The sequence below is a fragment of the Callospermophilus lateralis genome, chromosome 4, assembly GCF_048772815.1.
Source record: "Callospermophilus lateralis isolate mCalLat2 chromosome 4, mCalLat2.hap1, whole genome shotgun sequence".
Taxonomy (NCBI): domain Eukaryota; kingdom Metazoa; phylum Chordata; class Mammalia; order Rodentia; family Sciuridae; genus Callospermophilus; species Callospermophilus lateralis.
In genome coordinates this window covers 131,220,709-131,248,525 of record NC_135308.1, presented here as the reverse complement: position 1 = coordinate 131,248,525, position 27,817 = coordinate 131,220,709, and the positions used below count along the sequence as shown (strand labels likewise).

At 32.0% G+C, this 27,817-nt stretch overlaps 1 protein-coding gene across 26 annotated transcripts in view; it reads left to right on the top strand.

Annotated features, from left to right (window-relative positions):
• The window catches only part of Ppfia2 (PPFI scaffold protein A2), a 448,465-nt gene that overhangs the window by 144,072 nt on the left and 276,576 nt on the right, over positions 1–27,817 (top strand). For 17 of the 26 annotated variants that reach the window (XM_076853179.1, XM_076853176.1, XM_076853177.1 and 14 more), the window contains exon 1: positions 5,439–5,519. The exons of the other annotated variants lie outside the window; for them this stretch is intronic. In XM_076853179.1, the coding sequence (XP_076709294.1) occupies positions 5,439–5,519 (81 nt within the window). Of the gene's footprint in view, positions 1–5,438; positions 5,520–27,817 lie in introns of those variants that run through there. 26 annotated transcript variants of the gene reach the window in all.

The following is a 27,817-nucleotide window of genomic DNA, read 5'->3' as shown; positions in this document are numbered from 1 at the left end:
CTTGAATCTCAGTTTTCTCATACAAAATTAATATATTTATGGGACAAAAGATGGTATATGGATCAAATTAAATGACACATGCATGTCTGACACATAGGTGCTTTGTTTGTTCTCTCTCCCTCTTAGGTTTTCAGATGACTTACTTTCGTGAAGTCAGCTCTAATCAATCAGCTCTGGTGAATTTCCTCATGTGCTTAATTGCTTTAACTCTGATTTAATCTGTATAATCCTCATGGAGTCAAAATGTTTAAAGTAGGTGTTCTTCTTTCAAAGTAGATTAAAAGCCCCTCAAGGGTAGACATACCTTTCTGTTTACCATGAATAGTAATGACCCAAGTCCTGGTTGTTTATGTCTATTGCTCTAGCATAATGATTCATGGATTTCCTTTCTCCCTTTAAATATGTTCCAGTTTAATTATAAATGATAAGATCAATAATCATAGTACTACAGGGATAAATGTACCATTTACATTAATATATATGCATTTTTAAATTAATAAAATACCCTAGGAATCAATTTCTAAGTTTAAAAATCAAAACCATCACTTTTTCTTTATGAATGAGTAAAGTTTAGTTCATACATAAAAAGCATATTTCAATGTGAATAACTTCATTTTCTCTAAAGATTTGTTCTGGTGTATGCTATGGCTAGATACTATACCCAAATATTCTTAAGTGAAACTTTTCTCTTTCAATACTAAATTATATTTGATATTTGATGTAATTCTAAACATACAGTTTATGAGTGAAAGAATTATTTTTAATGATCTGACAGCATGGTTTTAAAATGCCCTATTTATTTGTGTTTTTATTATAATGAATTTTGGAAGTTCCTGAAATCTATTCTTTCAAGTGGCATTAGCAATTTATAGTCTTCGAGGTTTTACTCTCTGTATTTTCCACTTACAGAAAGGAAAGGGAAAGAAATGTGAGTGGTTTTGTTGATTAGTGCTACATTTTTCACTTCTTTAATTGTGAGGAAAGATTTTAGATGAGGCATTATGATCCTCTTCTACAGAGGAGGAGACTGAGGCATGGCACGCTGAATTCACTGTGCACACTTAATTTTCTTGTTTGTGTTCTGAGAAATGGTTGAAGTTTTGAATCTCTAATCAAATCAAAAGTCCAGCTAACAAGTTATTGGTCATATGAGAGAGAAATAATGTTTATTTCAATCACTTCTATCATATTGTATAAACAGTACTTTTGTTCAGTCTACATTTATCAGATCCCTGATATGTGTTTGATTACAAGGATAGATGTTTGATAATTATTTTAAATTAAAGTGCAAAGACTCTTCAAAGAATACAAGAATAGAAATATTTTAAGAAAATTATTTTCTTCTATTAGTCCTGAAATGTATAATTCTGTGAACAGTTTTTTAGTTAAGGAGGCATGCATTAAAATCATTCTATCCTTTCAGGATAGCATATTTATGATGAATCTTGCTATATTGCATTATCCCAGAGATACAAAACTTCAAGGGCCAAACTAAAGAACCACTGAAAATATAAGTTTTGATGTAGAGAAAGTTAATATCTTGAATAGAGAGGTTAAACATCATTTTTCAATCCAGGTATGTTTTTATCGTTAGCTTTCAATAAAATTCATTAGTTGGGCACAGTGGCATATACTTGTAACCCCAGCAACTTGGGATGCTGAGATAGGAGGTTTGCAACTGTGAAGTCAGCCTCAGAAATTTAGTGAGGCTCTAAGTAACTTAGCAAGACCATGTCTCAAAAGAAAATAATAAAAGGACTAGGAAAGTGGCTCAGTAGTAAAGTGGCCCTGATTTCAGTCCCTGGTATCAAAAGAAAAATGAAAAGAAAGAATTGATGATATAATCAAAGTATCTGAATAATGATTGATTGTAAAATATCTTTTGACTTTCCTGTATATGCGGAATTAACAAAATTAGTAATACTGTCATTTAAAAATATCATAATAGCATATGTTTTTACTGTACCATACACTTATTTCTATGAACTGCATTTCTCAACAAATCTATAAAAATGAAAATTAGGATTTTGTCTCATTCTAACAGTATGTTAAAATTTATATATAAGCTATTTTGAAAAAATATTCAATCATTTCACAAGACATTCAATTCCAATAATATTGTACTTTTCATGTTTAATATTTATCAGCATTTTGTTATATTTATTTTATTTTATATTGTATGTTAATAATATTTGTAAATGCAAATCTTTCCAAAACTGACATTTTTTAACACTTATAAACTTATGAAAAATTAAACATTTTTAAACTTTATCATTTACATGTATATGTAACATTTTTGCATTAACAAATTATAATCTTAGTAATGAAAAATTTTAACTCAAGCAATATTGGGAAAGAGTATAATGTAGTAAGAGAAAATAATGTACAGGGAATGAAAAGGCATATAATTTCTCCCTACTGCCTCCTGGGTAACTTATACCTTTTTCCTATCCATCCTGCAAAAGATATATGAGGCAAAACCAAGTGTAATTACCAGATAAATTAAAATTATTGCTGATGCAAATTCAAAATGTATATGAGATTATTCAAAAATATGTGAGATCATGCCAGAATATTTGATTTATTGGCTTTTCAATAATAACAAGGAAGATGGTGAATTTAATCGTCTAAATGATGTCAGAACCAATTTACAGATAAGCATAAAATTACATGGAGGTTATATATGCACAGTACTAATCTACTTGGCAAATGTTTCCCCCCTAAATCCTAAGCTCCCCAAAGCTGCAAGTTTGTGTTGGAGACTTTATTTCTACTCACAGTTCTTTAAGAGCATGAGTTAGATGCTTTTAACCTACAAAAGTAAATGCAATTCTAACACGGGCCTAGCAGTGGGGTGAACCCACATTTTCACATATATCACTAATATCTATTGCTATTAATCATATATAGTCATTAGAGAAATTTGGAAATTCATTTGTGTGAATATCTTGTGGGTTAAGAATTGAGGGAAAACATAAATTTGAAAAATGGAATATTGTTATTGCCTAAATAATTGTGAAAAGAAAACATAATTTTTTAGGTTTACCTACAGTGGTATAGTTATGGTTAAGGAGATTAACAGTTTTAGGAAATCAGACATGATTTATGTAAGAGACAATCATTTTTAAAAGCCATGCAAGTGCTCCAAAAACAAATGGGTGGTAGCATATCCAAGGGACATGGGAGGGGAGCTAATTGCCAATTTTAATTTTGCCAATGGCCAAAGCAGGGTCAATATTACCAAATACATAATATTAAATCATCACCCAAAGGGTTAAATAAATATATATGCACCTATACTGATATAAATGAATGATTAAAATGATTTAAGAAGTGACAAATTTTCTTTACAGAATTTTATATATATGTATGTGTGTGTGTGTGTGTGTGTGTATATATATATATATATATATATATATATATATATATATATATATTTCTCTCCTTTAATTGTAGAGCTTAATTTCATCCCTTTTCCCATACTGTTAAAGAGTTAGCATGATTAGTGACTAATTCCAAAGAGAAAGTATGGAAAGGGAAAAATAACAACAGTTACAAAGCTGGCAAACACTACTTAGCCAAAGGATGAAGGTTAAGATCACTATTAATGCTATGAATATTATGTACCACTGATGTGATGTGACAAGAAGGATGGTTCTCATGGTGTTCTTCCACAGTACCCAGTTCCCTCATCAAAAAGTTAGGACAACATCAGACAAATATGTTTGATTAAAACATAAGACCATAGGATACATGGTCATGACTTCTCAAGACTTACCAGGGTGATGAGGAATGCTGAGTAACTTCAACAGCCAGAGAAACCAGAGATATGTGACAACAAAAATAAATGTCTAGAGTCAGTTAATGATGTACAAATTTCAGTTTCTCCACTTTGATAAATATGTCATGATTATGTCAGATTGTAACAATTGGGGACTCTGATTGAAGGGTACAGTAGAACTCTTTATCCTCTCTTAGCAGATTTTCTATAAATCTGTAATCCTCTAATTAAAACTTTTTTCCTCTACTTAAAATTTTATTTAAAAATATTTTCTGGTTTATGTAGGAGTTTACTTGTTAAATAATTACCTATACACGTAACTTATGTGATTATAGGAATCCCATCAAAGAAACAGAAAAAAATGTTTGCTTTCTACCCACTGATATTATAAATTGAAAGCATAATTAGAGAATCTAAAGTACAAATTAATGATAGATTGTTTTAAGAACTTTCACCTTCCTTTTGTAGAATCCAGTTCAAAGCCTGTGATTCCTGGTTCTTGGTTGTATAGAACTATGTCAACTTAGATACAGTCACAAAGAAACACTTTTGGATCATTCTGTTTTATGTCTTCCTGAAGTCTCCGCCTTTGAACCATGTGTAAATGGAACATTTATTTTTACCTCTAGAAGTTGTCAAGTCATCTGAATATGATCTTTTATACAGACTGAATAATTTGTTAAAGGCATAGAAAAAATGAACATATTTTGCAAATAACTTTTTATGCAGTTAATATTTTTGGAATTTCAGTTAGAAATCTTCAGAGATATTAATTGGTCTCTGTGTAAGTTTGTATATGAAATAAATTATTTAAAATAAATTTATGCTACTTTTTAAGGCATTGTTATTTTCAAGCTTATTTTTTGAGCTAAGATGGGAAAATGAGAAAATAATGGTAACACTGATATATTATGTTATTTTGGTGTTCAGTATTTGCTTTGTATTTGTTATTAGTTCTGATATTATAGAGACTTACTGAATTTTATACATTGCCCCTCAGTATCTTAGCCAGCTGTGGTATACTTGCTTCTATAAATTATAAAAGAATTCTTTTTAAAAAATGTGTAAAAAATATTATCATCTTATTGAAAATACTGAGGATTATGAAGAAAACATACAGAAATAAGAGTGAAAAAACAATAACTTGTAACTGAATGCAGCTTAAAGTAGTATGTGAAACATGCTTCAGGTTAGTCAGAAGAGGTCCTCTGAATTACACTGTGCATGCTTCCCTGAAATGAAACTGTATGTTATTGGTTAACCAGGATATTTAGCATAATCACTCCGCTAGACTGTGGTGGAGGGAGGTGATTATCACTGAGAACAGATGGGCAGGTCCTCAGCACTGCCAGATTCTGCACAAGCTCCATTTATCGTTGGTTCTTGCGTTTTTCCTTCTGTGTTTTAAAATTTTTTAAAACATTGTCTGTTCTAAAGAACTAGCTGCACAAAAGGCCGGTGGCTGATGCCCTTTCAGCTTAGATTTCAAACGTAGAAGAAAGATTCAAAATGCTATCATTGTGTATCTAAGAAGGATGGGGCAGATTTCATTTTACCCTGTAGTCTCCCTCAATGCATGCACGGATTTATCTGTACGCTAAGCTCTCTGCTCTGCATCTGTAGCTCCTTGTGGATTATATTGTCTCTGTGATCAGAAATGATTTTCTCGGATATGAACACCGTTTCTGGCTCCCCTAAAGTGCATCCTCCTAATGGGACCCGGTTTTATACTTTTCAAGTAAGTGTGCTTTAAATGGCTTCACAACTTAGGAAGTTAATATGTAGTCAAACTTTTAATAATGGGAAATATAAAGAAGGGAAAACTGAAAAGTGTGAAAGTATTGAAGAGGATTATGGAATGGACAATGTGCATGTCAGCTTAATCTGTTTTAAAGTATTGAAATGGGCTGTCATTGGATTCTCTGTGAATTCAAACAAAATAATAGTAGACACTTAATTTTTCACAGGGATTTTAAATCTTTATATCCTTGAAAAGTTTTTGAGATGTGTTTTTTCTCCATATTATTTATGGCTGTAATGTGTACATTGCACAGTTACTTTCCTTATTCATCACAGAGAGAATAGAATTAAAAGACATTTTTATGGAACTTTGCAAACCAAGTCCCCTGGGCTAAGTAAAATGTGTTATATTTCATATACATAGCTTCAAATAGTTCATGTTATTTAATTTTGTTATGTATGCAGTGTACAAGCAATAAAAAATACAGTAGTCTTAAGTACCATGTTTAGTATATTTATCAATTCAAGGTAAAGTAGAAGCTCATTAAGATGGAAGATTGTCTGTGTTATCAAAAAGTCAAAATGATTTATAATACAAATGTGAATGTGAGTTACAAAGCTGTTACCTACTAAATGTAATTCAATTGCCTGTGAATAAATCAGCCATAAATCTAGAAAATGGTTAAGTCTAACCTCAATCAGATCCTACCTCATTTTATCTTTAAATTGCATCTTTCAGTGCTAAGGTTTACATTGTAATTCAGTCATATCATCATTACATGAAAGAGAAAATGAACCTCTTCTCTGTATATTTTACATTATGGAAATCCAAACAGACTTTTGTTTAACAATCTTGGCTGTATAGTCATAATGTTCTGGAAAAAAAAATACAAAGACCAAGAGAATTAATAGAGTAAAAGTAGTCAGCGTATTTTTAAAGGAAACCTTGAATAAATGCACATCACATTTTTAAAAGTCTCTTGCCTTTGTAAACTGTAAGCAGTAGATTATTCTCTCTCTCTCTTTCTCTCCACTTTCTATACTTCTATTTTTAATCCTGTCGCCTCTCCTGTTTTACACTGATGCCTACTGATAGTGCAAGTCTGTGTTGTTCCAGAATATGTTCTCTTCCCAGTGGTGATCTGCTTTTTGTGGCAGTGATTTAAAATGCAAGTGCCCTGGGGCTGTTCACAGAATTATTACTTTTTCCTTCTCTTTATACTGAGATATGAACATTGCTTACAATATCCTGTAGCTGACACTTGAGCAGCTTTTGACATTAGGTATTCTACTTGAACGTCTTAAAGTTTAAGGGTCAGTAATTCCATATGCTTAGTCATGACACAGGCTTTTTACAATTCTTTGAAGATCTTGCTGACACCTTTTGTGGCAGTTGATTTTCTTTGAAAACACACTGTAACAATTTTAACCTCTCCTTTTTTTGGATGGTGTTAATAGCATAGTCATGTAAAACCCCTTGGATTTCAGGTAAAATATAAACATAAGCTCTGTTCTCCTTTATTGTTAATTTTTCAAAATGATATTTGATTCTGAGGTTTGCAATACCAATCAATGTCTTTAACTTTGGGTGTTTATCTTTTTGTTGCTATTGTTTTGGGTTTGGAGGGGAAAAAAAAGAAAAGACAGTTTTTAAAACATAAGAGTTTATCATAGTTGATTCATTGCCTTTATGTTCAAAGGAAAAAAAAATTAAACAATTATTTTTCTTGTGTACATTAACCTTTTTCAAGGAAGTATATTTTCTTTGGTTAAAACATTGTAAAAAGCAATGAGATGCTGTAAAAGTAACAGACCATTTGTCAAAAAAAATGTGTCTCGTATAAATGTTTAAATTTTCACAAGTGGTTCTCATTATGGAATGGCATGAATGTGCTTCTGAAATGATCCTTCTTCAAGGAGTTGGTATTCTAATACCTACTTTCTTAACATTATTCCAGCATAGGAGGTAACATATGCAAAAACATTTAAGATAGCTCAGCATGAATAATACCAAATTTTAGCTCCACTTTCTCATTAAGCATCCAAAATCCCTGTCATTTGTGCTGAAATTGTATGCTATTAGATTTTAAGAGCATGATTTAGAATATGTTTGACCTAACTAGTTCAAAGGTAAAAATGAGAAGCTAAAGATATCTTCAGAACATGATTTTATTTTACATTGCATTTTAATTTAGCCAGATACATTTAGACATTTACACATATACATGCAAATAATTTTTGTACAGAATATCTATCACTTGATTTAAATTTAATTTTCTTATGTATGATTTCTTACTTCCCTATTACAATGAATATACTGCCTGCATTTTTTTTATTCAGAGGTGCATGGACCCTGGATAGTGCCAAAACCCAGATTGTACTTGATGTTTAATGAATTAATTATCACCCAAAGCTAAGTTATTGAGTACAGTTGCCTAGAACATGCTTTAATTGAAAAAAAATTAAGACTCAATGCCTATAGGAGAAACACCTTTCAATATTTGTATGTATTATTACAGTCAATTTATAACACTATATTATGTACAAATAGGAAACCTATGTTAAAGCAAAATTAAATACATGTTTATATATTTAATATATGTATGTGTATACATATGTAAATAAATTAGAACACAATGAATTTTTTCTTAATTTTATGTCCATAATAATGATATCCCAACATGTTTTCACAATTATCCCTTCACAGTTCTATGTTTGCAAATAAATATGTTTATCTGCTCTACTAAACTCGTAGATTCACTTATCATGACTTAAACTGTGAGCCCTCCAAGAGGTATTGATGAGCCCTCATTTCCTAGAAATTAAATACATTCATCCAGTGGTTGTTCCCTATTATGAATTTACTTGTTTTATTTAATGGAACTCTGTGTAAGCTTTTGTGTAAAATAATAACAAGCACTCTATTACTGTCAATAAACAAAGCAAAAATTTCAAACCATTTCTTCTAATCAAAATAATTAATTTCTGGCAAGGGCAATGATCTAATGTAGCCCACAGAAGAAATATTTATCTTTAAGGTACCTTTCTTTATCATTAAACTCTAGCATTAATGACATATGTGTCAGGCCTGTGTGTAGACATGGCTAACTCCCTTGCCCCCTAATATCCACTGAAAAATTAGAGAAAAACACTTTATCACAAAGTATGAAAACATAGTGATCTGCCATTTCCATGGTTCAAATAATGTATGTATTTCCCTTCCTTAAAGGATAAAGTTCATCTCCCTGAGTTGGCATACAATGTCCTTTATGATGTGGAACACACACAGCTTGTTGTTCTACTTCTTTCCCAGGAAATTGTTTATATGTTTCTTGTGATTGACTGTTTCTTCATTAAACCTGCCCATTGGAAAAATATTGTCTTAAAGACTCATCTCAAAGCTAGGTCTTCCACAAAACTCTGCTTCATTACTTCATGCTATATTAAGTATTTTTCATCCCCCTTTCCTGCTTAGAACACTATGGATACAGTTATCATGCTTTATTATAATCCTCAAAACCATTTTGTCAATGTGTCTCCACCACAAGGATATGGCAAATATACTGGGGTATATTTTTTTAAATATAAATGATTAAAATATAAAAATTATCACATTATGCAACACATCATTTTTTCTAAACACGTAGGTAGTTAGTGAGGCTTAACTATGTATTAACAGGGAATATATAAAAGAAATTTTGCTTAATACTAGGCCTTTGTATACCACACAAAGTTGGCATATTCAAAATATCAGTTATATGAGTGATCAAAGAAAAATTTTAATTTTATCATATTTAAATACATTTGTATAGGATCTAGCCAAAAACTTTTTGAAAATGTTTTTTTTTTCTTTATACCTCTTTGTCATTCTTCATTCATTGGCGTTTTTTTCTTATTTTATTGAGAAAATTTAAAAATTTGATTAGTATATATTTTCACACTTGTAACAGGAAAGGAGCTCTCAAATGCATAAAGAATTTTCACTCAGATGATATTATTGGTAATTAGTATAGAGCAGCACAAGGTATCTTCGTCATCAAACATAGTTATAGTAATTATGGCTTTTCAGCAAAGAACCAAATTTGTATATTTGATCATTTTCATTATGCCTTAGTTCCCAGTATTATTTTAAAACTATTATTTGGAGCACATTATAGCTTTATATTGTTGAAAATTTTAAAATGCATTCGAAAATATCTACCAAATATTGGCACATGTGAACTCAAGAAAAAAAAATTATGAATAAAGGCAAAGTTGTCTTTGCCCTATAGAGATCATAAGAAAGACAGCCCCTTGGCTTCAGGGTTACATAATAATATATAGGCAGAGGTCCAAGTTATATGAGAGAATTGAGGAGATGCTTGTCACCTAATGGTATGCATTGATGATTATGAATGCTAGAAGTGTTTCAGGAAGGAGACAAAGCTGCTCACTAATATGTGGGATAAGCAGAGTTCTGTATAACTGGAACATAAGCTGGAGACTGGAATTGACTGTAAGTAAAGTGTACAGAATCATTTTAAATAGGAGCAAGAGTTGACTGTCATCCTCAGGATTTGGGATTTGAGATCTAAGGATTTTCAGTGAAGAATGGCAGGCTTGATTTACTGTTTATTTAAAATGCTGGATCCTCCCATGGGTAGCAATGGGGCTGGAGCAGAAAGAAGAGTTTAGTAGCTTTCCAAATAATCCAGATGAAATGTTATGATTTCCACATTGTACAGACAAAAGAAATGTTCACAAAAGATGCCCAAAGAGTTATTAATAATTCAGACATCAAGTAATATAGTTTCTGTTTAATCTAGTGTTTTAAAACATAGATCTATGATCTTTCCTTATAAGCTGATGCCTAAAGTATTGATTAAATGTAGGAGCACAAGTCTTTTAAGATAAATAATTTCTAATCCCATTGATGTATTATGGCAGAAATTTATAAAAACTTGATCCCCTGACTTTGAAACATTATGATAAAGCCACATGGCATTATTAAATTTAAGACTTTCATTTCATTGCATCTTCTCGTTTAATTTTAACTGACACAATTTTCTCCTAGTTGGTAATATGTATATTTCTAATAAACTTATGTCCTGGAATTGCTATGAAAGACATAAAGGGAAATTGAGAAAAAATACCTATTCTAACTTTAATTTAAGCATGTTCTATATATCAGTGAGATCAACTACAGAAATCAATAAATATCCCATGGGATTCCATATAGATAATCAATCACAACTCTTCTATTTGCAGAAGTTTTTGCTTAATGGAAGTCTGCAAGGCTGTGTGTTTTAGAAGGACAGGAACAGTGCCCTTCTTTTCATTTTTAAATCATTAACACAAAAGCAGATTGCCCGGCATATAGACATAATGAGTACATAGGAGTTGTATTAGATTAAAAATTGAAGAGAAGAATTTCTTATTATGCATCATATGAGTGTTGGTTCTATCCCAACTTAGGATAACTTCCTCATAGAAGCAAATGGTTATAAGATTACCAGGGTAGAGTTCACAGATGTATTTTACTTATACCTAGCTAAAATAGCTTCATGTTTCAGGTAATACCTGGAGAGGAGGGAAATTGGAATTGGGAAAATCACTCTCCAGGCCCTTGAGATGAAGCATTTAATTTCCTTAGCACAGTGCCAGATGATTAGAAAGAGCTCAGCAAACAAGCAACCACAACAATAGCAGTAGTACTCAGAGCTATGGTCCATGTACCATAGCAGAGGCGGCAAAGATGGGAGCTAAGAGAAGTTAAGCACAAGGGGAAAGTTAAAAGAATTTATGAACTTGCTTAATATAGGAGACAATAAAAATGGACACAATAAAATTGTAAATTCCAAAGTTCCTAGTAAGTAAGGATGAGAAGAACATGGAAAAGGAGCAGGTTTGGAAAACCATTTGCTGAGTTCTGTTTTTGACAGATTGAGTAGACAGCTGGACACAGGTTTGGCTCTCAGGAGAGGAATCTGTCTGAGTTGCAGGTGTAATTGTGGTAGACATCTGCTTACAGGGTAGGAAAACTATGGTAGTAGAAGAAATGACCTTGGCAAGAATAAGGAGATTGGGGTGGGGTCAAGGAATGAAAACCTTGAACACATTGACTTACCCAGAATTATTATCATTTTGAGTACATATGCTTGATTTAATTTGCCATCACATTTTAGAAGTTATTTTCCTTTTTAACCATCCTTGAGTACTACTACCCTTGAAGCTAACCAAAGTTAGATGCTTTTGAATTTGTATTTGCTTTGTCTTGTAAATACATTTTGGAAGCTTTTTCCTCCTGGAATATCATCCCTGAATGTTACTAACTTAAATCCTCCCTTTCTTATAGCATACTTACTGAATGGCTCTTGCATTGTTTATCCTAGTACATTTAATTTTGGTGGTATCTGTCTTCATAACTAGACTGTGAACTTCTAGAGGGCATATAATTTATTTTACTTCACAATTCATGTTTGTTTATTGATGTGTAATGTCTGTCATAGAAGATGTCTGTGCTGTTTGAATGAATTAATGAATTCACTTGTAAATTGGAGACTGCCTAAAATTAGTTCTCTTCTATTAATTCATAAATCATTTGGCACACCTTGTTAAGTGTCCCTATTATACAGATTTAACAATGTTAGGTAAAACACTTGGCTTCTGTACTCAAGAAATCTTAGAGTTGCATAAGGAAAATTATACAAAATCACATTAGCACATTAATTTGTTCTTTAGACACAGATACAAGAAAGCTTTGTCTTTAAATCTTCCACCCCATTTTTATATTAGTTTACAGTTAACTTTCCCACTGTGACCCTATTATATTGGTTTTTTTCTTTTATGTTTTCATAATATTTTATGAATAATAAAGATTTTCAAGAAAAAAATGCATTTTATAAAGAGTATTCTCTGGAAGTAAATACATGGTTCAAAACTAGGTTCTGCCATTTAGTAGAATGTATCTATTAACAAGTGAAATTATTTCTCTATTTTCACTTTCCTCAACTATTGGAAAATAATAACAGAACTTAAGATATGAGGTTATCATGAGTAGAACATTCAATAGAATATTTATGTAATCTTGTATAAAATATTTATTTTCAATAAAGATGGCACTCAGTCAAAATTAGCCTGTTCATTAATATGCTTTATAAATATTAGCATAATTTCTTTTATAAACATCTTCTTTTTCCTATATTGTATTTAGAAAACTTTGATGCTGAGTATAAAAACCACTTTAAATGCTTCATACATAAGTTAAAAGAGCTTATTAAAAATGATTGCATTAACTTTTCAAGGGCAATACTATGTAAAATACCTTTGTGCCTATAAAATATTTTATTTCAGAACATTAATACAAAGTGTCTTTTTGAGAAATATATAAAAAAATTATATTTTTTAAAGATTTTAGTTGTATTTTGTAATTCATTCCTTTCCCATTTAATTTCTATTATAACTTAGTTTTTAAACACATACAAATAGAAATTTAAAATTACCAGTTTGTGAAATTAACTAATTTTAGAATACAGTTTAGGATATCTACAAAATTTAAAAAGTAGAATATAAAAACAGTAAACAAGTTTGTGTTACTGAGAGTCCACAGAGTCAATGTTATTATTTCCATTTTAAAATAACATTTTATTTGGTAATATAAATAAATTACCAAATAAAATTGCTAGAGTTAAATAGAAAAGTTGGGCAATGACTTTAGGAAGCAATGAGAATAACCTAATTCTTGCATCTTAAGTATTTTAGAGTTTATGTTGTTAAAGAAAACAAAAGACTCATAGAAAACAACCTTGTATTTTTTTCTTTTTGTCTACAAAATATAATGCAGAAGTGACAGTTCTGAGCTACTATGTCACTTTATATACATAATATATTTGCTGATCCCTTTTATTGTGCATTTTTGTTTATCATATTGAGCACATCATTAATTTGTTCTTTCTAAAATGATGTACCTTTGAAGTTACAGTAGGTTTATAGGAAACCACAAGTGTATTTTGATTTATGTTTCAAAGAAGCAGACAAAAAAAAAAAAAACCTTTTTTGAAATACAAAGTGGTATTAGCTTCCATTGAAATATTATAAATGTACTCTTTGAAGATTAATACTTTATCACTGTTTACATATACTGTTTTATTTTAATAATATTGTGTTTAGTGTTAAAATATTAAATGTATAAAGAATCACATGTGTTAATATAATGTAGTTCAAATATTTACATACACATACATTTCTTTCATCCAGGATGCACTTATGAAGAGCTTGCTTTAGATATTTTCAGGGAACAGTTGTAACACATAACAGGTTAAAATAAATATTTTAGTGCAGAACCATGCAAGTGTAGTAGCATTTTGCTAAAAGAATCAATAACTTCAAATTCATCAATTTTGAAAGACTTCGAGGAGGAACACTATGTTTTAGAAAATAAGTACTAAGGAATTTCAAAATAACCACCACACAAATATACATAGAAAAGTAATTTTTAGACATATATAACTCCACAATTTCTGACTGGTCCAGGGACATGGATCTAATAGACCATCCTAGGCAAATTTTCTACATAGCAGACTTTCTCTAGATTTTTAGTTTTCTAAAAATTCCCAAATTCTATAGACCCAATTGCAATTCCCAAACATTCTATAGACCCTAGACCCCAACATTTTAGTTAGGTCCTTTCCTGTGCCTAAGTCAGGTCATGTACATGTTCATCCAATATAATCTTTGGTTGGTCATGATCATGAGGAAAAAAATAATTCTGCTTTAACTGAGAAGTTGTGCAAATAGCAGGTTCCCAGACTAGCATGATATTTTAGAAAGAAAAATGACTGTTTTGTTTAATAACTACACCCCCTGCATTTCTTTTAACACTTTGCTAGGTTATTTGCATTATAAAAATAATATGAAATAATATATGGATTTTTTTTGTCCTGAGCATGTTTACTTATAAAAAGCAAAGAAAGCTGGAAATATCCAAAACGGTGAAGTTAAAGGAAGAACTTAAACATTAGCTTTGAAGAAAGAATGCCTCATCCTCTTAGGAAAGAAAAAAAAAGTAAATGCAAAAAAAGAAGACAAAGTAATCCACATCAAATGACCTCAAATTGATCATTTCACCAAGAATGTGTGGGATAAATGCATTACATACTTTAGAGGAGTGGGAACGTGGGGATTCTGTCCACATTGGGGAAATAGAGGTGAAGCAGAATGAGAATCAATCCAGGACTGAAAGCATAGATTTGTAGCAGTCTTAGTAGATTTCGCTTATTATTCCAAAATGGAAATTAGAATGGAAATAAATATTGGCAGACACTACAAAAATATCAATGGAGGCAAGGATTTCAATGTAGTAATGCAATTAGTACTGAAGAGATTGAGTATGAGTTAGTTTTTAGGTAATGAACATAGGAAACAATACTTTTGTTTGAAATTTTATTTGACTTTTCAAAAAGGAAAGTAAAACTGAGAAACTCACTGGAAAGATTACACTTTGCTTAATGCAGCTGTCCTTATTATAGACAAACTCCAAGAAAGTATTTTTTATTTCACGAGAATTTCCCAGAACATTCCATCATGCCTGGCACATAAAATCCCTCCAAAAGTATATATAAGATTAAAAGGTATTCATTGATAATACAAACTTGAAGAGATTTAACCTCATAAAAAATTATAATTGAATTAAAGTTAAAGATACTTGGAGCTCTTAGGTAATTTTCAATTTTTTTCCTATATCTAGTAGTAAAGTTTAAATGACAGTAAAAAAGGATGTATTTAGGGAAATCTGAGTATATCAAACACAGCTAATTATGAGAAGGGAACTTGTCATTTATTATAAACTAAACAAAAAGTAGGGTAGTTTGTGCTTTTATGGAGAAAGGGCTAATAAAATCATAGCCCAGAAAATCATCCATATTGTTCATATTATATTAATCTGATCTTACTTATTTTATCCAGTTAGTATAACACAGTCTCAAAAATATAGGCATTTAATATAGAATGCTGCCAACATAGTTTATTAAATTAACTATAGGTCTTAAGAAGAGAGGATAGAAAAAATCATGTACATTGGATAGTCTAGGGGAAAGAATGTGTAAGAGAGACCCAGTCATTTTTTTCTCACTCAGAAGAAAGATTCTTTGAATTGGAGTGCCCTCTAAGTGTTCACAATGTCTAGTAAGAAACCTGGAGGTAAACATGAATCTTAATAAGAATAGGAAAGGTTTCAACTGGATATAGAGAATAACCCATGAGTACTGGCAGGATAAAACACCACAGTGGGCAATCATTGAAGAAGGAGTCTCCAAGAAATCTCCATATTGAAAATCTAAATCTCCATTTTCAAGATGAAGTAAGACCTGGAGACATAGATTTGAGCCTCATATCTATAATATGAAACATGAATATGTAAAAATTATTAAATTACATTAAGATTCATTTATTTTCAGAGTAATAAGAATAGTACAGACATTGCTCAGAATTGATGAGAAAATATGTTTGAAAGGATTTTATATATTTAAATGCTCTTTAGTGAAAGTAATTTCAAGCAATAGAAACTCATGAGTAGGCTAGGAAAGAGAAACCTGTAGTGGATTGATAAGGAAACACAGAAGGTACCCCAAATAAGTCAGGATTTTATTGGCTCCTGAAGTCTACTAGGTGCCAAGTTGTGTTCTATGTGCTGGATAAAATGCAGTTAGTACGCAAAACATGGGAATTATGTTACAACAGAATGAAGTAGATAAATAAAATATGGGCTAATATAGGTGGCAGAAGTGCTGATGAGAAACATGGAGCATAGGAAGTGGAAAAGGAATAGTGTGCAGTCTAAAACATGTGGGCAGAGAAGACTTCAGAGAGAAGAGGGTGAAGACTAGGAGGAAGCAGTAGCTTCTGGGATCTCTTACTAAAACACCCTGAAGGGCTGGGTCTTCACAGTGCCATCGCCAGGTGAGTTAAACCCATGTATGCCCCTCCTCTTCAGACTTACATTCAAAGGAGAGGAAGGCTGGTTGGCCCAACCTGGACCTCATTTAGTCAAATAGGTACATCCTCTGGTTGCCTTCTGCCTGACTCACCCCATGCCTGTCTCAACACTTTCTTCCTCCTATAATGATATATACTATAGATTGTGTTCAACTAAATTTTAGACTTCTTTAAAACAAAGGGAATTGCTTCCAGAACTTCCTTCCTTTACCCTTCTTTCTCCATTTCCTACTTCTTTTCCCCCATTCATACTTATTCTTTAAAGTTCATTACAATATGTCTTTCAGGAATGCACCATACTCCACCAGTTTAGGTTCATTCTCACTCTTACTAAGACATCATAAAATGTTGTGCTGACTTCTTCCACAATAATTACCACAAATATCACTGAAGTATGCATATCTGTTTCCTTATTTTTCTTTGAGTTCCTATAGATTGAGCCAAAACACATTTGTTAAAGTAAACAAATTGTGGCTAATCAGTAAATGTCCAAATATGTAATGAATGCATGTGACTATCTCAAAGACCACAAAATATATTTTCTATCAAACTTTATATTGAGAATGTATTGCCTGAACTTGACACATGCTTACAAAATATGAATTATCCAACAGAAGATAGGTGATTGAGCTCATTGTCACGTGTGTTTATGTATTGATGGTGGTTGTTTTCATTATTTACTTGGTCATGAGAAGTTACTGCTGAAAGAAATAATGTATTTTTAAAGAATTTTAAAATTTTAAATACTCTTATTGGAGATAAATATATTTATTTAAATTTAATACTCACTGAATGATAATCAGGATCTATCTATGCATGTCATACAAACTCTATACAAAACATGGATGGATATTCCATTTCAACCTGATATAAACACTACAATACAATTTGAATTAGCTTTAATTTTCTTTCAATATCTCACATTTTTCCTAAAGATATCAGAATTGAATACTACATCTTCATAAATCTTTAATGATAGAGTATAGCATCTGAAGTTAAACATGTTTCATTGTTAATCATTCTCTAGGCACCTTCTGGACAGATGACAATTTCTCTGATTTCACTTTTCTCTTCTAAAATCGGAATGTAGACAGTAATACCAACCCTATGAGATTGCCATGAAGGTGAAGTAGAGAATGTATAGGAAGCCACTGGATTTAATATGCACAACTCAAGACAGATGAATATAACAGCACTATTATTTAAAATTAATTTTATTTTTGAAGTTTTAAATATTTGAATATAATACTTTGTTTTGAGAATATATTTCCTTTTAACAGTATATTGAGATTTAGGAAATTACAATTTAATTTTCAGATTTTATATCCTATGTGACAGTTTCCCTTTCTCTCCTGATCAGAGTAGAAAAGTCTTAAGAGTTGTTACAGGAATTTTCAAACTTTAGAATACATAATTATCCAGAAATGCTGGTTACCAACTGCCACCTCCAGACATGATTCAGAAGATATGTAAGGACCACAGAATTTTCATTTTTAAACTGTCAGGTGATGATCATGCAGAGAAATCACAGGTTGGAAAACAGTGGACAGGAGATGGAGTCTTTTTAGCTCTTTAAGCTTCCTTCTACATGAAAGATAACTGGTAGATAGAAGCTAAACATCTACAAAGTCTTTCTCCAGCTATTATTATTATGCTCAGAAAGATGGGCTTTGATTTGCTGTGATGCAGCCCTTCAGTAATTATGAGCCAATCTTTAACTAGATGATTTATGAATTGGGAATGTTCCACACTACTTTTTCAAACCAAAATAAGCTAACTACATTGAGAACAAGCCCTCAGTAATGATGATCTTTAGCTTATATTTTATTTAGAGCATCAGTTTGTCAAGGAATTTCCAAATTCAAACTTAAAATATTATCATGTCAAGAATGATATTCATCTACTATTAATTAATAATTTATTTATCACCTAGAAACTATAAAGTAAACAAAACTTTTAGATTATATACCACCATAAATGTAACTAGTTCCTTTTTAAATTCTGAATTCATATAGCAGTTGATTAAAACGACAAGTATTGTGTCAGAAATACTCTGTAACAAAATTCCTGAGAAAATAAAGTTAAAAGGGGGAAATTTTATTTTGACTCACAATTTTAGAGGTTTCAGTCTATAGTTGATTGCCCCCACTGCTTTGGGGCTGGTGGTAAAGAAGTACATCATGGTGGGAGTTCATTGGTGGCCAGGAGCAGAGACAGGTAGGGGACTGCCTCTCAGTATCCCCTTCAAAGACATGCCCCCATTGATCTAGGAGCTCTTACTAGGCCCCACCTCTTAAAGGCTCCACCATCTCCATCATCTCCCAACAGGGCTAGGAGCTGGGACCCAACCCTTTAACAAATGGACCTTAGGAGGAAAACAGCTAGTGCTGATTAAAGAGGTGTATCAAGTGGTTGCTACTTGTGGAGTACATACTTCTCAAATATCAAGAATACCCCTCCTAGTATTTTTGATCACTATCTTTATGCTTTCAGCTAAGTTTAAAAATAAGACCTAAATTTTAATACTAAAGCCTATAAACACTTTCATGTTTATAAAAGTTTAAAATCACAAGAAATGCACAAGAAAATTGTGATATTAAAACAGTCACAAAGAGAGCATTTGTTTATAATTGGTTAAATAGAAATAACTTATCTCAAGATTATTTTAAATTTAATTTCAATAGCAAGAATATTGGCAATCTTATTTTAATGCTGTAAACATTATTTTCAAATGTATTTTGCCTATTATACCAAAAACTTCTTTCAAGTGCCTGAATGGATGATGTTCATTAATGTCTCTATCTCCTGTACTTTGTGCTCCATTTAAGATGCTACCATATATGCACTTATAATCTAGCTATATCACTCCTGAGCTGACAATATTTTCTGAAAAGCATCATGGTCTGGATGAAGGAGCATGATATTTGGAATCAGATTGACATCTATCCTGCTACTTACTAATTGTGTGACTTTGGGCAAGTTGTTTTCTCTGTTCTCTCACAATAAAAGGAAAAAAATAAAACCCATCTCACAGCATATTATAAAGATAGGAAATGATATAAACTAACAACCACATATTAGCCTTTTTATAATAAACAATGCTCATCATCATCATCATCATGATCATCATGTTGATAATGATAATATAATAATAAAAAATAAATATTACATAAATCAATACCTGATTGGGTGGCTAAATTCTAGGATAACCCCCAGTGATCCTCACCACATGAACTTCCTGCCTTTGCATAGCCCCCTCTTTTACTAAATTAGAGCTGACTCTGTATGAATAATATTATAGGGCACAAGAGATCTTCTGAGATGATATCATGAAGACATTGCAGCTTCTACCTTGCTTTCTTGGAATTCTCACAAGCCAGCTTTCATGCTGTAAGGACACACTGAAGCAACCCTGTGGAAATGCCTATAGAGAGGTACTAAAACTCTCAGACAATGGCCAGGAACAACTTGTCAATCATGTGAATGAAGCACCTTAGAAGTGCAACCTCTGGCAAACCTTCAGATCTCTGGCTGAACTCCTGAGGCCCCAACGCTAAATAACCCAATTGAGCCATTCCCACAGTCCTGAGCTGACCCACAGTCCTGACCAGGTTGAAACACAACTTTGTCATCTCTAAATAGGTTTAAGTAGCCTATTCTCTCCATATATATTTCATTACCCACAATATAGCCTTCCTAGAAATCACCTTGTTCTCTTGTCATCCAATTTATTTTTGACCCCTACTTGACCACAATGCTTTCCTCTCACAAAAACTTTTAGTGCATCTCTCTCACATTAAACCAATTATTGGGCTTTTCTTCCAAAAAGTTATTTTTAAAAAAAATTTACACAATACGCTTATAAGTTTCTTGTCATCATGTATCTTATATTTGGGGTTTTTTTTTGATGGATCATTCATTTGATATAATCTCATTTTATGGTGGTTAAGTGGATATATGCTTGCTCTCTGGCATTTACCATTGGCTTCTTCTTAGTAGAAAAAAAACTCATGTTATTGAAGGTCATGTCTACTTGCTAATCCATGTGCAGAATAGGAGGGGATAGACATTCCAAAGAGAAAATTTGGAAGAAAAAATAAAAGAAGCAACATCCAGTAGGCATTTAAAAAGTGGAACATTTTACTATAACTTAACCATTTATTTTCAGCAAAAGTATGTTAATTTTAGTAAGTTGGTCATTTGGAATATTTAATTTTTTTATGAAAGACAAGATTAATCAATGTTTATCTTCCTGGGGAAAAATACCATTTTGGATTGAAAGAATTTGAATTAATAATAAATAAGTAAATATACAGATCAGAATAGCCTAGTTGGTAATGCATTTTATTATCTTGAGAAGCAAATTTTAAAACATTTGAAGTATTTGTGATACTCTAGGGTCTTCACCTCTAGTATAAAACTATTTCTTCCGGGACTGGGGTTGTGGCTCAGCTGTAGAGTGCTCGCCTAGCAAGAGTGAGGTTCTGGGTTCAATCTTCAAAACCACATAGAAATAAATAAATAAAATAAAGGTATTGTATCCAACTACAACTAATATATATATGTGTGTGTGTATGTGTGTGTGTGTGTGTGTGTGTGTGTGTGTGTGTGTATGCTATTTCTACCAAGTCTGTGTTTGTGAGAAACAAATGACTGGTCTAAAAATAATATTTGAAATTCTTTTGAATGAAGTACCAATCCACATGCCAAAGAAAATTGTCAGGAAATATTTTTAGAGAATTTTTATTAAATGAAATTATAGTAGTTAAATGACTTATTTTTAGATACATATGCAAATTTACTAAAATACAAGACATAATAATCTATGAATTTTCAAAATCTTTGGTTTATTTCAGCAATAGTAAGTAATGAAAGCAGATTTTTAAATATGCATATATTTGAATGACATTTACATAGTCTTGATGGGAGAAATGTGTTTACTTGAGTGTCTGTGGTACTATTTGAAGCTATCATAAACTCCTGGCAAGAGTAAACTTATAATTGATAAATAAAACAAAACATATATAAGGAGAGCAACTAAGAACAGAATAGGGAGGAAGAGCATGAGAAGATCACCATTAAACAGGGTCGAGATGGGGGAGGGAAAGAGAGAGACAAGGGAAATTGCATGGTAAAGGAAGGAGACCCTCATTGCTATACAAAATTACATATAAGAGGAAGTGAGGGGAAAGGGGAAAAAAAACAAGAGAGAGAAATGAATTACAGTAGATGGGGTAGAGAGAGAAGATGAGAGGAGAGAGGAGGGAAAGGGAGGGGGGATAGTAGAGGATAGGAAGGGCAGCAGAATACAACAGACACTAGTATGGCAGTATGTAAAAAAGTGGATGTGGAACCGATGTGAATCTGCAATATGTATACGGGGTAAAAATGGGAGTTCATAAACTGCTTGAATCAAATGTATGAAATATGATATGTCAAGAGCTTTGTAATGTTTTGAACAACTAATAATAAAAAAAATAAAAGTGAAAAAAAAATATAAACATTAATCATGTACCAAACTCAAGAAAAATAGTAAAATGGAAGAAATAATCCTTATCCCAGGGGTTAGCAAAGGGTAGTCTATTGGGTAAGATGAGGTTTAATTCTGTATATTAAAACCACACAAGCTTTAACCAAAAGGGAAGTTAATTTCTCTTTCAGGCAACTGGGTACAAGCCTTCCACATTTAGCTGAAAGAGGCTGGTGCAGCCATGAGGCTTGTGCTTCTCTGCCTGGACAGTTCTTCCTTTCCTCTTCTCCCACTGCCTGATTATCTTCTTCTGACCCATCAACCTCTGATCCAAAGTCATTTTCTTAAGAGTTATAGCAGATGCTTCCACTTGCCTCCAGATATATCTACTCTTTCCTTCTTTTTTGAAGAACTCTCAGCACTCAACTATGCACATTTCATAGGCTGAATCAGTCTTCCTTACAACGTGGTACAATTATGTCACTAAGTGTTCACCTACTAACCTAAAGGGAAAAGTTGCATTAAAGTAAAAGGAAATACTTTAAATGGGGTGGAACACCCTCCACCCCTGCCACACACACACACTTTCCTTCTTCTTGTTAGCTGGAATGCAAAACTGACTGCTGGAACTCAAGCAGCCATCTTGAATATAAAGTAGAAACATATGCTCATGCTCAAAATGGCAGAAACCAAAAAGGAGCATGGATATTGGTCAATTTGTAGCTTTCACACATAAACACAGAATACCTCGGTCCACTAGTCTTTCACATGAGAAAGCAGTAAACTTCCCTCTTGCTTCTGTTACCTTTATTTTATGATGTATTTCAGATGCAACTGAACTGTGTTCATCTCACACACACACACACACACACACACACACACACACACGTTCTTTTTTAATGGAAATCTCCAGAGAGAAGGGACCATGGATGTGTTTATTCACTTTTATTTCATACCTATCATGTTACTGATCACAAAACAAATGTTTCATAAATACCTGGTCAATAAGGGAATGATCACATGGTCAATATGCCTGAAAATATTATAATATTTATAAGCTTAAGTGGGACTATAAATTGCTCTTGAAATACTTTGAATAAAGTTATTTCTCAGGCCTATTCATGCACTGCTTGGCTGTCAGCAGTGGTAATGAATTTTATAAGTGTCTACTTCTTTATAAGACTTACTTGGTGAGAGGAGGGGCATGAGAAATACTGTGTGTTTTGTTACATGATGCAATTCACTGTCTGTAGTTTCCAGATATCTGAATTACATTTATCTTCACGTTTATGAACTGTTTATATTAATGATTTACATTAACAGTCCTAGGTGATTTAAAAATCTGTGGCCTCACGAATACTGCATATTTAAATTACTGGACATCTTTTAGAAACTATTGCGCTCCCATATCCTACATAATTTGAATATATATGTCATTTTGCTTCATTACAGTATTCTGCCAGTTTTTACAACAAAGAGAAACATCAATTTATTTAGCATTCACATTAATTTTAATGCAGTTACAATAAAGAAAGGGGAAACATCAAAATACTTTCAGCTACAACCTCTGGCAACACAAAGGTAAACCATAGCAAAAAATTAGATTTGATGTCTGTAAGAACAGCATGAAGCACCAAAGGATCAATTAAATTAGGACTTCATTTCTGTAAATGGAGATGTGTTTCACTGAATGCAAACTCAGTCAGGAAAGTGGAGATTTTTCCAAGAAAAAACAGATAAACAAACAAAAACCATTTATAGGGATACCTTGGTGACTTAGGTAGAAATACATTTGAACACATTTATTCATAAAGAGTATTCTGGGAACTTTATTACTAAAGAGGAAGCTGGATTGTGCAATCTAGTGCATTCGTTAAGACTTAATAGAATGATTCAGTTCTTTTTGCCAGGGAAGACAAATGCAGTGGCATAGAAATAAGGATTTTCTTTTCTAATTCTGATCATTTTCTATTTAATGAGATTTTTGTAAAGTTTTTTTTTTTAATATTAATAATTTGAAAATGCTGATAGGCCTTTAGAAACATCAAGAAAGGGTTCAATAATGGTTCATAGAGTTTAAATCATAAGTATTATCTAGTTCTTTAAAAATTGATTATCTTTGCTATGAAATATAACCTTATGTTATCTAGAATCCCCCATTTATTCCCTGATTATAACAAAACTATATTAACAAGTAATACATAAACAGATGGTTGGGCATGGCATGCAACCTTTTGGCTGCACAGAAGTAGATGTTAAAAAAGGAAATGTGAAGGTTATTTTTCCTGGGTGTCTTCAGAAAATAGATATGTGGCCAATGATAACTGTTTTTATATTGAGGTATTAGAAAATATAACATTAAATGTGCAATTGAGTACCATCTGTCTAGTTGCAAGCCAAATGGTGATCACTGAAATGGCATATTAAGTAAAACTAATAAGAGGGCAAAAGCCAGCGTCACAATTGTCACTGAAATAATTTCCTGCTGAGAATATTTCCATACTCTAATAGTTTATAGATTGGATTTGTTGTTTCCTTTCAGTGAAGACATTAAGCTGTCTACATGTTAGAAATATTAACCAGCCTAAGACCTTAGGGTCATTTAAAATTTCTTTAACATCAATAAATACTTCAAAAATGCTTTAATATAAAGTACTATAATTAATTGCTGTTGCACAGGAACATTTTAATTAACAGTTTTGAAATTCCTGGCATCAGCGAGTGACGCACTGCTGCTCTTTCTCTATATTTGTGAAAAGGGAGAAGGGTTTTGCCTTCTTAGTTGGGGAGGTAGAGGGAGACCTCATGATTGTGTTAGTTAAGACCATTGTCCCAATCACCTGATCAAACCCTGAAACTGGTGTAGTGATTCAGATTTCCCAGAAAGATCCTAGAGATGCATGTAGGCTGGGGAGCCTAAGTAATGGCTCTGCCATTTGCCCTTTAAGAATGGATTCAAGCTAATGTCAAGTGCAGTATAAGCAGAAGAATGGGTGTCTGTCAACATGCTTTAAACAGACATGCACAGATCATTCCAGAATGACAATAAACACTTCTCTGTTGTTATCAGAAAGGAATTGTGTTCTCAACACTGCTGAGAATATGAATGGCAGCTGTGTTCCCACTCTTTGGGGAATCCATAGATAAGGAAAGATGGGACAGGACATGCTACAGCTTTTGTGGCTTCTTCTCCGCTGAGGTTTGTGGCCTTTGCCTTATAGCTTGGGAAGTTACAGCAAAAACTCATGAGCTGCTTCTCCCTGCCAATCCATGATACAATCTGAAAATCTGAAGATAGTTGTATTTGACATTTAGGGCATTTCATTTGACTAAACATGTTATTAGTTTAATTAACTAACTAATTAAATCAACTTATTATTATCTTCTGGTACCAATCAAGCTATATTAGATCCCATTATGCATGCAATTATGTACATAATTTAAGTATTTACAATTGTAAAAATATATGTCATATAATTTTGTAAGTTACCTAACTGCGCAACTATGCAAGTTATACTCTTATAAGTATTTTTAGATTTTGGTTATGAATTTTTATTGATCTTCCCTTACACATATAAGACATGCCAATAAATCACCTTTGTTATTTGTCATAAAACAAACTTTTCTAGAAAACAATTTTAGGCATCGTCCTTTTTTACATGGTTATAATTCCCATTCTTAGATAACCCTTATTTTCTTTTATTCTGTTTTGTAAGTTAACATACAAGTGTTTTTTTTTGTTGTTGTTGGTTGGGGTGGTGGTGGTGTGTGTGTATAGTCCTGTGAATTTTACTTTGTGTATTCATGGAATCACCATAATGATCTAGTTACATAACAGTTCCTCAGCCCCCGCCCCCACAATCCCTCTTGTGTTGCTTTGTCATCTCACTCTTTGTCCCCTGAAAATTTGAGCTTTTCTCCAGCTCTACAATTCTATTTTATCTTTTCAAGAATATCTTATAAAGGGAATCATACAGAATTCAACCCCTTAAGATTATCTATTTTCACTCAACCTAAAACTTTTTGAGATTCCTCTAAGTTGTTGTGTGTATTAATAATAGGGGAGATTTGTGCAATTTTGGCAGTACTTTTCTTGCTCAAAATGAGCATATCTTTTTCCTGTGCCACATAGATACCAAATTACAAATTTGATACCTCTTACTAGACACTGAAAACCTTAAACTACCAAGAAAATATAAAATTAATTTAATCCATATTAACAACAATAATGTTGAAAAAAGATGAGATTTTATTTTAAAAAATATTAGAATGATATTTTTTTAATTAAAAATATTTTATTATTGATCCTTTGAGTCATTTTTATCCAGAAATATCAGGATACATATATTTCTATTTGTCTTATATGAGGAAAATTGGATTTTTAATAGAAATAGTTTTTATTCCCTAAACCTCTGAAAAACAGAAATTTAGAAGGACAATTAACCAAAAAAAAAAAAAAAAATGTAAACACAGAATGCAATGGTTTTTTAATCAGAGAGGATTTTACTCCCATCAGGGACATTGGATGTTTGTAGCCATTTTTGTTTTAAGGGGACAATACTTCTGACATCTAGTGAAGAGAAGCCAGGTATACTGCTAAATGATCTATGATGCTATATCTCACAATAAAGAATTATCTAAAATGTCAATAGTGCTAAAGTTAGAAACCTCAAATAAGGCATTGCTTAACACAATTATTGCTAATTAATTATAGTCACCATTTTCTAACTCCTATGCAAATATTATGTTGCTAATTATTTTGCTAACAGCAGATTATTCAAGTTTTACCCAAGCTAATTTAGCATTCTGTTTTGAAAACCATTAAAACATTCCTTAAACTTAGAAGAATGGTTTAATGAAGACTCAAAATCAACACACCTTGATTCAACAATCATTAGTAATTTGCACTATTTGTTTATGTTATCTTTTCCTTTTCCTGGACTATTTCAAAGCAGATTATATATTACTTAAGTGGGAACTAAGAGTAAAAACATTCTCTTCTGTAACTACAATCACATCACATTTAAGAAAATTAAATTATTTTACACGTATCATCTAATATATAGTCTATATTTAAACTTTTTCAATTGTTCCAAAAATTTATTTTATTACTTCGTTTTTTTGCCTTTTGATCAAGGATCCAATCAATGTGTACATATTGCATTTGTATTTTTGTCTTTTGGGCTTCTTATTCTAAATAGTTAGAACAATGCCTCAATTATTTTTAGTATCTATTGATGATCCTTGACTGAATTATTTTTCCTTGGAGGTTGCAAAAGAGTAACTGCATTTTATCATGCCTTACATTTATAATCTTGAATATTACTGTAAAAAAAGCTTTCTTTTGCTGTGTATAAGCTACAGTTCCACCTAAAATAAGAGTTACTCTGCACTATCAACAGTTAAAAAACTTATGTGACAGAAACTTCTAATGCGGCAAAACAAAAGTCTCTCTCCCCACTTTCCCCACTCTCCTTTCCATGGATACATGCATTTTCCTCTCTTCTTTGCATTAAAATAAATTGTCATCATTTATTTTAATGCTCAAGTTAGCCAAAATTTTGTCAGTAGTAGCAGACCTTTAAAGTTGCCCTTGTGTCTTTTTTTAAAAAATATACCTTTATTTATTTATTTATTTATTTATTTATTTATTTATTTATGGTGCTGAGGATCAAACCCAGGGCCTTGCACATGCTAGGTAAACACCACTGAGCCACTGCCCCAGCCCCCCTTTGTGTCTTTTAGCATGCCTTTCTTAGTCTCTGAATTGTGTGTTTATTTTCAGGCACCAAACCAAATTTAACAAAATGGTATCTTAGGATCACCTTCCTTTCTGAAATTGACCAGTTCTTTAA